The 13,400-nt window shown below is 42.6% G+C and overlaps 1 protein-coding gene and 1 long non-coding RNA gene across 6 annotated transcripts in view; one reads left to right on the top strand and one right to left on the bottom strand.

Moving 5' to 3' along the window:
- Positions 1–3,984: 3,984 nt before the first annotated feature.
- LOC145539083 (uncharacterized) lies at positions 3,985–11,803 on the bottom strand. Its single transcript, XR_014077561.1, has 2 exons — positions 11,465–11,803; positions 3,985–6,585 (listed from the first exon to the last, which is right to left on the bottom strand). It is a non-coding gene; the product is annotated as an uncharacterized LOC145539083 (long non-coding RNA).
- A 285-nt stretch (positions 11,804–12,088) lies between these two features.
- Positions 12,089–13,400, top strand: part of CMSS1 (cms1 ribosomal small subunit homolog) — a 401,056-nt gene continuing 399,744 nt past the window's right edge. For all 5 annotated transcript variants that reach the window (XM_081572478.1, XM_081572477.1, XM_081572481.1 and 2 more), the window contains exon 1: positions 12,089–12,285. In XM_081572478.1, the coding sequence (XP_081428604.1) occupies positions 12,222–12,285 (64 nt within the window). In that variant the 5' untranslated portion in view covers positions 12,089–12,221. The remainder of the gene's footprint in view (positions 12,286–13,400) is intronic.

Raw genomic sequence — 13,400 nt, 5'->3', positions numbered from 1 at the left:
AAACATCTTTTGGGTTGGTCTTGAGGATGCTGGTTGTGGGCCAATGGCTATGAGGGCCACTTGTGTCCACTGGGTTCCATCTGCTGAATAGCTGCATGGAAATGGCTCAGAAGCAAGTCAGCTCAGCTCATGTATAAAACTGTATTTATCTGTACATGTATGGGCTTTTTATTTCCACAAAGAGAGAAAGTACCTCTTCAGTCGAAACCAAATTTCACTTTTCAAATACCTTCCAACTTATTTATTGGTTGTTACTCAATTGCCTGTGTGTGTGTGTATGTGTGTGTGTGTGTGTATTATCAGGCATATGCTTCTAACTTTTAGATAGGAGAGGAGCAAAATCTATGCCAGATACTGTGTATTCTATTATACAATGGTGCTAATCTCAGAGCTAAATGAATTACTCCATTTAATTTAACAAAGAGTTTTAAGTAATTATCTATGTATCTGTGTTTCCCTTTGGAGTGTTGCACATCATGTTAACACAATGAGTGTAAGAGCAAATGAAACAAGCACATGTGCTAAAGTTTAGGGACAGCGCTCCAATTCCTAGTAATTCAAAATTAACTAGAACTTTTCCATGTGAAATGGACCAAACTGACAATATTGTTATTTCAATACAGAGTTTTAATGCAGGGTAACATCCCACAGGGGAGAAGAATGTCTGCAGTGGGTGACTGTTCTCAAATATTTCACAGATAACCATGAATGGTGAACAGACTGGTAACTTTTTTTGAGTTTCCATGATAGATTTGAGACATGTCAATAACAAATCATTTTTGTATTTAAAATTTTGTACTGATTTGAAAAAAAAGAGTCTTATTAAATACCTTTAAAAGTATGTTTCTCATCTTGTTCATATCACTCAGCTGACACTGTCTGAACTTCATAACTGTTTATACCCCAATGTGTTAATTAGCTGCTGAAACAAAGATCTAACATAATCCTAGCTTGAAAGTGAAAGTGTTAGTCGCTCAGTCGTGTCGGACTCTTTGTGACCCCGTGGATGATAGCTTGCCAGGCTCCTCTGTCCATGGAATTCTCCAAGTAAGAATACTGGAGAGGGTTGCCATTCCCTCCTCCAGGGGATCTTTCAGACCCAGGGATCGAACCTGGGTCTCCTGCATTGCAGCAGATTATTTACTGTCTGAGCCACTAGGGAAGCCCCAATCCTGGTTTAACGGGGACAATTCTTTCTCTCTGGCAGAGCAGCTGCAAGTGTAAGCAGGCTGGGGCTGCTGTGGTAGCCCCAATCAGGGCCCCAGGCTCCTTCTGTCATGTTGCTCTTCCACCACGAGGACGTGGTCCTCATCTCCAGGGGCCAGGAGAGCAAACCACTACAGCCCTGCTCCAGTCCGAGGGAAGGAGGACAGGTCAGGAAGGGGAGAACATGCTTCCTTTTTAAAGAACTCAACTGAAATCACCCACCCACATCCCATGCTCTGAATTTAGTCACATTGCCACAACCAGCTGCAAGGGAGTGTGGGAAATGGAGTATTTATTTAGGGCAACCACATGTCCAACTAAAAATCATAGGTTCTATTAATACAGAAGAAAGTATAACAGATATTGGGGGACAATTTGCTGCATCTGTCACATCCATCCTAAAAGGAAAAACTGCCACAAATTTCTTTTCTCCCCCCGCCCCCACAAAACTAATCTGTAAGTACTAAATTCTGCTACAGTTTGCCACACCAGAGCCAAAACTTTTGAAGGGAGAGAGTGGTGGGTGGAGCTTCAGAAGGGAAGCAGACTTGTTTCAAGAATCTAAGGGTCTTAATAAGCATCACTGATAAGGAAAGAATTCTTCCGTGATGACTTATCCAGCTCCGAATGATCATAACTTATCACGTAACTTATTATAAAGGGATCATTCAATAAGCAACTATGGAGCACCAGTCTGTGGCTGGTTAACTTGCTTGCTTAAACCCTTCAATCTGAAAGCTCAAGACAACAGTTTTCATTCCCACGTGGCCCAACTAGCTCTATCTCATCCCATGACTAAAGGCTTTTCCATAACATGGACGAGTTATCTCCTGTGCACACAGTGCTGGTTACAAATGTCAATGGAAGGACAGATACAGAAGACAGAGGCAGGAAGGAATAAATGGCTGGAATTCAGAATGCTGGATAAGCAGGGCAAATCCATTATTACTATGTGTCTACTGTATCCCTTTACATTAAAACACAACACAGAGTAGTCCCTACCTTGCACCTGATATTACCAGGCAATGTGAGGGGCACACAAGGAACAGAAAACATGACCATTCTTTTAAAAAGTATCATCTGTTTAGAGGGTATCAAGGTTTGTTAAACAAGTTGATTTCCAGGTGATTTGCAAACAAAGGTGGTATACAGCTAACTGGATGCATACATGCCAGTGAAGTTCAGAAAAAGGAAGGCCATTCCCTGCTGCTCTGTTCCTGGGAATGCTTCTCTGACCTGTCTGCTTCTCTGATTTACCCCTAGTGAGGGGTAAATCCTCTTCAGCCCTTGGGACACACACAAGCATCACCTCTCCTTCCAGCCTTGCCTATACACTCTTCTGTCACCTCACTTTTCCTGCTTGGTCACTGAACTGTCTGTCTCCCCTACGGAGAGAGTGTAAGCTTCTTGAGAGCAGGCACCTCACTGTTTCAGCTTTGAATCCACAGCTCATCACAGAGTGCTGGTCCAGAACCAGCTTGGAGGAATAAAGAATCTCTCAGGGCTGCTGTGGGACGTAGTGCTAAACTTGATGTGAGCTGTGACTGAATCCAGCTCCAAGACTACACAGAAGATTATATGTTCCAAGATTATTTAGAAGCCTAATGTGAGAGGAAATCTCATCTCAGGTAGTTTTTTTTTTTTTTTTTTGAGAAGATGACTTTTAAAGAAATCATCTTTAATTTGATAGAATTGGATGAATGGAGCATAGGGCATCCCAAGAAGAATAGTCTCTCTTCCTCTAATAGAAGAGGAAACTGGTATTGTGTGTGTGTGTGTGTGTGTGTGTGAGAGAGAGAGAGAGAGAGAGAGAAAGACAGAGAGAGTCAGAAAGGGCAGGGGGGCAGGGGAAAGAGCAGAGATAAGGGAAATGGCCTGACTAGATCAGAATTACTCAAAAATTAATAAAGGAAATATTTAATAACCAAAGTAGAATCACACGATGCAGGGCTTTACATATAGGGAAGATACATTTATATTTTATCTAACATGCAATAAGACATTGTAGGTCCTTAAGCAGAAAAAATGGTATGAATATAAGCATTTTAGAAAAGTTACTTTGATAATTCCATGGAGAAGCTATGATACAGGTAACAAAACCACTGAATAGATCAGAACAGCCTTAATCCCATTAATCCAGGAATGGGATGATGGGTTGATGGTTGAGGGAGCCTAACCAAGTGTCAAGAGTGAGAGTAAATGTCAGGTCAGTGTCAGGGTTTAAGGACTGCATAACCATGGCGCTATCTCAAGGGCTAGGAAATGGAATGAAGAACTGGAAACTGAAGAGACAGTTGATAGACTGAACTGAACCTGGGGACAATCCCAGAATGGCCTTATGAGGGAGATGGAAGTTTGACTCCAAGATGGTTTCATCTCACTGATACACTTGGAAAATAGAGATGGTGCCCCTGATAGAAATAGGCAGTCTCAGAGGGGAGCCTGCTCCAGGTGGGGAAAGAAGAGATGCTTGGTTTATATACAGACTTGTGGGATCTGTCTGTGCTCCAAACATGTATTTGCTGAGAAGATAAATGGTGGAGCCAAGAGCCTGGAGAGAGAGCTGGTGGCCTATGGTAATAAGAGGGAGGGAAGAGACTCACTCAAAATCAGTGGCACCATTTGCAGACAAAAATGATTAAACTGATTTAAAATCTCCCTTACTCATTGCAAGAATGTATTTGACAAATCCTTTCATCATAGATACAGCAAAGGGAAATGTCATCCCAACCCACATGGAATTACGACGAATTCCAAATACACAGGGCCAACAAAGAGTGCAAATCAATCATGTTTTACTATATTGCACAACAGTTTTTCTTTTTAATGGTCCTTTTGACTTTAAAATGTAAATATCATGCTCATTCCATATTACAAAAAAGAAAAATATCTATGGAATAGCCTTAGGGTTATCTTTTTTCTGGCAAAGAGTTACATGGGATTTCTGATGCTTTCATTTTCAAAACCAATACTTGTATCAGGATCAATTTTATTCTCAAGTAAGCTAATCCTTATGATGTCAAATATCTGTTAATGACTTTTATTATTAGAAAATTATTTTTTGCTAATTCCTAGAGATAAGTGCACTGGAATTTGAATTTTAAAAGTGGGGCACATTATCCCATTTTAACAAATTACTCAGAAGTTTCTCATGTATGTTACTGAAACACAGAACCATCTAATTGATTTTTCCTTCAAGGCATCCAGAACCTTTTCAGAGGTTGTTTTCCTTTGCTATCTTAATGCAAGTAAAAATAGCCTATTAGATTCAAAGGCACTTCTAAATTGAAGTTTATGATTCTTGTGGAGACCTACAATTCACATGCTTTGTTAAAAACCACCAAGACCTAAAAATTAATTCTATAATGAGTGTGGCCAAGTCAGTTCTCATCTGACAAGTGAGTGGCTGGCAGCAACGTTCCCATCTGCTCTTCATTCGTGGGTGACAAGCACAATGGGGAAAGTTGATGGAATGCTTACCAGGCTCCAACTGCCTGCTAGTAAGAGCTGCCTTTCCTCACCAAGAACAATGCTGTCTTTGTCATTTGTTCTGCCAAAATCAGAGTCACCAATACAGAACGTGTTAGGAGAGGGTTCTGGGGCCAGGCTCAGAGAACCAATCTCAGCTCCTCTACCAGCTGTGATATCTTGAGTCAATTATTTTAAGGTCTTTAAACTTCAGCTTTTGCACTTATAAAACAGTAGGTGGTAACAGTAACTATCTTTGACACTTGGGAGGCTCCATGAAGTTGGGGCCAGTATTATGGTGTGTTATGGAGGGGTAACGACTGCCACTATTTACTGAGCAACAACCAGGGATCAAAATGCTTTAAGTGTCTTTATGTATTAACTTAGTTACTCCTTATAATGACTCTGTTATTAGCTCCATATTACAGGGGAAGAAACTGAGGCAAGGTAACTTGTCTGAGATCTAATAAAAGGCAATGCCAAAATTTTAACCCATGCATCTGGCTCCACAGTCCACGCTCTGAGCTGTTACACCGTATTGCCTAAAGGCAGGACAGAAAATTTCTCAGCTGCCTAAGAAGCAAACCCTGCCAGTGAGGGCTTAGAATATTAGCTTGCCCCCAAAGAGACAGTGATGATCTCAGTTATTTCTTAGTTATTGTCCTTAGCAGAGACAACAGAGACAGCCAGCTACCCAAAGACTATATGTTGACAGATGTCATGGTGACATCCTTCTCCCTTAAGAGATAAGAGGGCAGCTGGCTTTAAAAACTAAAGGGACTACCTCACACCTATTAGGATGGCTACTATGAAACAACACAAAACAATACCAAGAATAACAAGTGTTGGTGAGAATACGGAGAAATTGGAAGTCCTGTGCACTGCTGACGGGAAAGTAAAGTTGGGCAGCACTGTGGAAAACAGTATGAAGGGCCCTCAAAAAATGAAAAACAGAGTTACTGTGTGACCTAACATTTCCAGTTCTGAGTAGATACCCCAAGGATCTGAAAGCAGGGACGCAAAGAGTTATTTGGTACACTCCTATTCATAGCAACATTATTCACAATATCTGAAAGGTAAAAGCAACCTAAATGTTCTTTGAGGGATCAATGGACAAACAAAATGTGGTATATACATAGAATGGAATATTACTCAGGCTTCACAAAAGAAGGAAATTTTGATACATGTTACCTCATGGATGATCCTAGGGGGCATTATGCTAAGAGAAATGAGCAAATAACAAAAGGACAAAAACGGTATGATTCCACTTATATGAGACACACAGAGAAGTCAAATCCAGAGACAGAAAGCAGAAGGGTGATTTCATGCTGGAGGGAGAAAGGGATGAGGAATTATTGCTTAGTGGGTGTAGAGTTTGTTTTGCAAGATGAAAGGAGTTCTGGACATGGATAGTGGTGATGGTTACACTGCAATATGTATATACTGAATGCCACTGAACTGTACACTCAAAAGTAGTTAAGATGGTAAATTTTATGTGATGTGCATTTCACAATTGATAATAATAATCTAAAAAAAAAAAAAAAAACCTAGAGGGAAAACATCTGTTAATAGAACTAACCCATGATATGGGAGGTCATTGAAAATGACCTCCAGCAGCCTCCTTTACCACCAAGTTCACCAGTGTTCACCAAAAGGGTAAGGAGTCTTAGCAGTAGCACAGTGGCAGTCCCGAAACCACAAGCAGAAGTCTCAGCTTCTCCCGGGGAAGTTCTGCAGCCCACCAGAGGCTTGGCACATGCTCCACTTCAGTGGATGTGACCTTCTAGGGAGCTTAAGACTCGGCAGCCAGAGGCGGACAGTCCACTTTCACCCAATGACTCCAAAGGGCAAACTTGAATTGAGTTTCTTCTTCAAGCCTAAACATGCAGTCTCCATGTCAATTTTCTGGTTCTAAAAGTAAAGTTAAAGATCAGATGTTTCTTCTAAATGAGGGGATCTTTAGGGTTCATACATATTCAAGATATGCAGTCTTTTTAATCTTAAGCTTGACTTTAGCCACTCGACTTCATCAGGCCCTGTGGGGAAAAAGATGGAAAATTCTTTGCAACTCTAAGTAGGGTACCCTGCAGGCCATAAGAGATTGGAAGTAAGCATGTTTTCTGCAACTTATAGGAGTCCTAAGGAACAAGGTCTCCCTCTTGTGGCCAGAGGAGAAACAACAGTTCCACAACCAGGTTTTTTTTTTTCTTACATAAGAAAAGTGGGTCTGTAATTCACTTCTGAGGACAAAAGAGTGGGGATTGTTTGTTTCTGCTCCATGATGTCTGGGGCTACAGCTGGAGGGAAATCGACAACTAGGGCCTGTAATCATCTGAAAGCATCTTCATTTACAGGTCTGCCTGCTGATGCTGGCAGTCAGTGGGGACTTCAGCTGAACTGTGAGCCACAGTAACATATGTCCTTTCCAGGTGGTTTCTCTGTGTGGTTTTCTCACCGTACTACACCTGGATTCCGAGCACATATTCCAAGAGAGCCATGTGGAAATGTGTGGGATTTTAAGATCCAGCTGCAGAAGTCACAGAATATCTTTCCTACCATATTCTATCAGTTGTTTTGCTGTTGTTTAGTCACTTAGTCATATCCGACTCTTTTGCGACCCCACGGACTGTAGCCCACCAGGGTCCTCTGTCCATGGAATTCTCCAAGCAAGAATACTGGAGTGGGTTGCCATTCCCTTTTCCAGGGGATCTTCCCAACCCAGGGATCGAACCCATGTCCCCTGCATTGGCAGGTGGATTCTTTACCACTGAGCCACCTGAGAAGCCCAGTGGAGGTGACAAATGCTTGTCCAGATTGACAGAGAGGGAACCAGATCCCACCACTCAATGGAAGGCACATCAAGGTCACATTGTAAGAAGAGTATGTGGGATGGGAGGCATTGGTGGCCATCTTTGTTAAATATAACAGGCAATATCTCTACCTGGATATTTAGTATCTCATCCGTAGTGGATACTCACCAGTGGGCCTGGACATGGGACACAAAGATGCACACACTTTTGCCCACTCCCTGGTTCCCTGCACATGCCTCTTCCCAGATCTCCTTGCTATTCAACTTCAAATATTATATCTTCTAGGCCCCTGGTCCACTCAACCACAAAATTCATTATTGCTCAGGACTCTATTTATCCTGAGCTCACACTATCTCTCTCCCCATTCCAAAGAGATAACTAAATGTACACCTTAAAGCTCTGCCTACTAGGATTCTCCTCACTACTGTCCTTTAGGACCCCTCCCTAGTGGGACTGTAGTGCAGTAGCAGTCCATTTTCAGCTCTAATAACATATCAGGCCTGAATCAGTTGTGAATATTTCCATCATTATCATCAGCTGGTCACAGGGAACACAGCATGAAGCCATAGGAATGAGTGAGGAATACAAGACACAGAGATCTTTGCCACCTGCTCATGTAAATTATGACCTCTGGACCTGCTTAGATATGATTCCATGGAAAGCATTTCTGTTTTTCACTGGGTACTAGCTGTGTGCACCCAACCTTACAAAATATCAGTCCAGAAAGGCAGCTCTGATAATATACTCATTTGATGCCCTACAGTCAAATGCTTAGTTTCAGCTAGAACTCTGTATCATGTCAGTAGCTACTTTCTGAATAGTTGGCTGATGAAGGCAGCACTTCCGATCAGTTCAGTGGCTCAGTCCTGTCCAATTCTTTGTGACCCGCTAGACTGCAGCACACCAGACTTCCCTGTCCATCACCAACTCCCATAGTTTGCTCAAACTCATGTCCATTGAGTCGGTGATGCCATCCAACCATCTCATCCTCTGTAGTCCCCTTCTCCTCCCGCCTTCAATCTTTCCCAGCATCAGAGTCTTTTCCAATGAGTCAGTTCTTCGAATCAGGTGGCCGAAGTATTGGAGTTTCAGCTTCAGCATCAGTCTTTCCAATGAATATTCAGGACTGATTTCCTTTAGGATTGACTGGTTTGATCTCCTTGCAGTCCAATGGACTCTCAGGAATCTTCAACACCACAGTTCAAAAGCATCAATTTCTTGGCACTCAGCTTTCTTTATAGTCCAACTCTCACATCCAAACATGACGACTGGAAAAACGGAAGGCATGGCTGTACTCGAAAATCCCAGAAGTTGTGCTGTGGTTCTCCTTTCAGGTCCTGCCAGTTTCCACATGGCATCATTAACTATTACCCAGCACCATGGAATCTGCCACACCATTATGAACTAAGGAGAAGAGCAGCTTGTTCACAGCCTGGACCCACTGCTGAGTTTTCTCTTCTTTTGTCCCTATTCAAAACTGGCAGCCTTTTGACTCCACTAGAGCAGTATTTCCCAGTATGGCATAGGTTAGGTGTAAAATCTAAACAAATGCACCAAATGCTGTTTTCTATTTCTTGCATAGGTAGTAGGTGGTCGATAAAAGATGCAGTAACTTTTTCTAAATCAAATCCCTTACAATCATACAGTGGAAGTGACAAATAGATTCAAGGGATTAGATCTGATAGACAGAATGCTGGAAGAACTATGGACGGAAGTTCGTGACATTGTACAGGAGGCAGTGATCAAGATCATCCCCAAGAAAAAAAAATGCAAAAAGGCAAAATGGTTGTCCGAGGAGGCCTTACAAATAGCTGAGGAAAAAAAGATGTGAAAGGCAAAGGAGAAAAGGAAAGATATAACCATTTGAATGCAGAGTTCCAAAGAATAGCAAGGAGAGATAAGAAAGCCTTACCTTAGTGATCAATGCAAAGAAATAGAGGAAAACAATAGATTGGGAAAGACCAGAGATCTCTTCAGGAAAATTAGAGATACCAAGGGTATATTTCATGCACAGATGGGGGCAATAAAGGACAGAAATGGTATGGACCTAACAGAAGCAGAAGATATTAAGACGAGGTGACAAGAATACACAGAAGAACTATACAAAAAAGGTCTTCACGACCCAGATAACCACGATGGTGTGATCACTCACCCAGAGCCAGACATCCTGGAATGTGTAGTCAAAAAGTGGGCCTTAGGAAGCATCACTACAAACAAAGCTAGTGGAGGTGATGGAATTCCAGTTGAGCTATTTCAAGTCATAAAAGATGATGCTGTGAAAATGCTGCACTCAATATGCCAGCAAATTTGGAAAACTCAGCAGTGGCCACAGGACTGGAAAAGGTCAGTTTTCATTCCAATCTCAAAGAAAGGCAATGCCAAAGAATGTTCAAACTACTGCACAGTTGCACTCACCTCACATGCTAGCAGAGTAGTATTCAAAATTCTCCAAGCCAGGCTTCAACAGTACATGAACCGTGAACTTCCTGATGTTCAAGCTGGATTTAGAAAAGGTAGACAAACCAGAAATCAAATTGCCAACATCTGTTGGATCATTGTAAAAGCAAGAGAGTTCCAGAAAAACATCTATTTCTGCTTTATTGACTACACCAAAGCCTTTGACTGTGTAGATCACAACAAACTGCGGAAAATTCTTCAAGAGATGGAAATACCAGACCACCTGACCTGCCTCCTGAGAAATCTGTATGCAGGTCAAGAAAAACAGAACTGGACATGGAACAATAGACTGGTTCCAAATAGGGAAAGGAATATGTCAAGGCTGTATATTGTCACCCTGCTTATTTATCTTATATTCAGAGAACATCATGAGAAATGCCAGGCTGGATGAAGCACAAGCTGGAATCAAGATTGCCAGGAGAAATATCAATAACCCAGATGTAAAGATGACAGCACCCTTATGGCAGAAAGCAAAGAACTAAAGAGCCTCTTGATGAAAGTGAAAGAGGAGAGTGAAAAAGTTGGTTTAAAACTCAACATTCAGAAAACTATGATCATGGCATCCGGTCCTATCACTTCATGGCAAATAGATGGGGAAACAATGGAAACAAGGAGAGACTTTATTTCCTTGGGCTCCAAAATCACTGCAGATGGTGACTGCAGCCATGAAATTAAAAGACACTTGCTCCTTGGAAGAAAAGTTATGACCAACCTAGACAGCATATTAAAAAACAGAGACATTACTTTGCCAACGAAAGTCCTTCTAGTCAAAGCTATGGTTTTTCCAGTAGTCATGTATGGATGTGAGAGTTGAACCATAAAGAAATCTGAGAGCCAAAGAATTGATGCTTTTGAAGTGTGGTGTTGGAGAAGACTCTTGAGAGTCCCTTGGGCAGCAAGGAGATCCATCCTAAAGGAAATCAGTCCTGAATATTCATTGGAAAGACTGATGCTGAAGCTGGAACTCCAATACTTTGGCCACCTAGAACTGACTCATTGGAAAAGACCCTGATACTGCACGGGAAAGATTGAAGGTAAGAGGAGAAGGGGATGTCAGAGGATGAGTTGGTTGGATGGCATCACTGACTCTAAGGACACGAGTTTGAGTAAGCTTTGGGAGTTGGTGATGGACAGGGAAGCCTTGCGTGCTGCAGTTCATGAGGTCACTAAGAGTCAGACACAACTGAGTGACTGAAATGATTTTGATTCATCCTCATCAGATTGAGAGTCCCCGTCCTTTCTGAGAATGCATTCCCATCATTAGCTTAGACATTTATTCTTACATGCAGTAGTTTCTCTCACAAGTTGGTGAAATCTGGAAGGCGGGATCACATCCTACTCATCTTTAGACCAGTATTCAAAACCTAGTGCCAGGCACACCGCGTGTATTTAATGCATTTTTGTATGACTTTCACCTCAGTGTCTGTCCTGAAAAGTATCTTCCACACTTGGCCCCAGCACAAGGCGCCAAGCAGCCATCTCTGCCACTTCAGGACGTGAGACCAGCATTGTAAGTCACTTACCTAAACTTGGGCAGCAGTTAGCTCCTTTCTTCTTCTCTTGTTTCACAAAACCGAGAGGGGTCGGCGCAACCAAACGGGATTTGGGGAAGTCGACTCTAAACCCCTGATTTCTCGGGTCTGTCCGTGGGCAATCCCTTCTGGACCAGTGAACATTTTCTTCCTTCATAACGTATTAAAAAAAAAAAAAGCAGTACTTCATCTACCACAAAGGTCCAAAACTCATGGTCATGACTTGTGCACATTTTTTTAAAAAAAGCAAACGGTGCAAAACACTGACGCCCAAACTCTAACATACAAACGAAAACACATCCACGTGCTACGATCTTCTCCCGCGACCCAAAGCCTTTCAAACTGAATGGAGAAAAACTGTCTTAGCATTCTGTCTCCCACTTTCGACAATATCTATTCGGCAAAAATAAAACCTAAACAAAAAGTTTTAAAATAAGCATTTAAAAAGTTGATACACTTTTATTTTTGCTTACGTGTCTTCTCTTCTTTTGGCTTTTGTAGGGGTTTATTTTAAGTCTTCAAACTGATCCTGCTCATCCACACGGGTGTAGAAACTGCGACGAGTTGGACACGGCTGCCGGGGAGGCGGGGCCGATGTTGTGACGCCATCGCCCTAGGGCGGAGGCGACCGTGTCTGAGTAGAGGCTCCGCGTGCTGCAACGCCGGCTAGCCGGCTCTGAGGCAGCGCGAATCCCGGCTAGCGCCTGCTCTTCCCTGGTGGTCCGTCCCGGCCGAGTCCCGCGTGGAGATGGCAGACGACCTTGGAGACGAGTGGTGGGAGAACCAGCCGGCAGGAGCAGCCAGCAGCCCAGGTACCCACTCTGCCCGCGCTCCTGCGGGGCCTCCCGCACCCCCAGCCCTTCCGTGAGCCTCAGCCCGGGCCGGCGCAGCCGCTGGCGGTCGCCGCGGTGCGTCCTGCGGTGGTCCGCGCCGCTGTGGGAGCGCTAGCGCTGCGGAGCAAGTGGGGCAAGAGATCTACTAACACGTGAAACAGACAAGTGTGACAGTAACTCAGATCTGCCCTCCAGCCAGGAGGAACCCCTTCCCGAGCTGTTTTTTGTTTTTCCTTATTTCTTAGTGGATAAGAGTTTATGCGGAGACTGGGAGTTTGAGCGTAGCGGTTAAGGGTTAACTCCTGGATTAGATTGACTGCTTCTGTTCAGGTCGTTCCTACAGCCCTTTAATACTCTTTGGCCTCCTTTTCCTCATCCGTAAAATAAAGGTAATGATGCCAGTTTCTTAAGATTGTCATGAAGATTAAATGACGATAATACAAATGATGCCCTTTAGCACAGTGCTTGGTACATAACATGTGCATAGTAAATAAAAGCTTTAGTTTTTCTTGCTATCATTATCACCATCATCATCATGTAATTTGGACTTTTAGAACCTGAGACTTGGAGATTCGCTTGGACTCACGCATTTGACAGCTGAGGAACATGAGACCTAAAGATATCAAATAACATGACAAGTTCACAAAGCTGGTTGGTGTCCCAAACAAGACTAGAATTCAGTTAACACAATTCGGACAGTGTTTATTATGTTGTGTGTACCCACTGCCAGTGCAGTGAACATTTTATCCTTGAGTAGATAGCATTAAATAAAAGCATTAAACAACTCCTAACCACAAGCTGGCCTTGAATTTTTCAGGTCCCTGGCTTAATATACAATTGTTTTTTTTAAGTCATTCTTCAAGGTCTGCCTCTCTTCTTTACTAGATTCTAAGATTTTTTAAAGAAAAAGCCAAAGCCTGATTCATGTCTGTAGAGTCCACAGGGCCTTGCACATGATTGACAGTTGATACACATTTGCTACAAACACTAATGGTGAAATATCAGTTGAGAAATAGCCATTAAAAACAACAGAACTCTATTTACTACAGCATTGTTTCCAGAAGGACAGGCTTTAGGTACAACCTGAGCAGATG

This window comes from Giraffa tippelskirchi, chromosome 2 (genome assembly GCF_054371585.1).
Source record: "Giraffa tippelskirchi isolate mGirTip1 chromosome 2, T2T-mGirTip1v1.2.pri, whole genome shotgun sequence".
NCBI classification, from domain to species: domain Eukaryota; kingdom Metazoa; phylum Chordata; class Mammalia; order Artiodactyla; family Giraffidae; genus Giraffa; species Giraffa tippelskirchi.
Note: the sequence above shows the minus strand (reverse complement) of the source record. Positions and strands in the feature narration are given on the sequence as shown.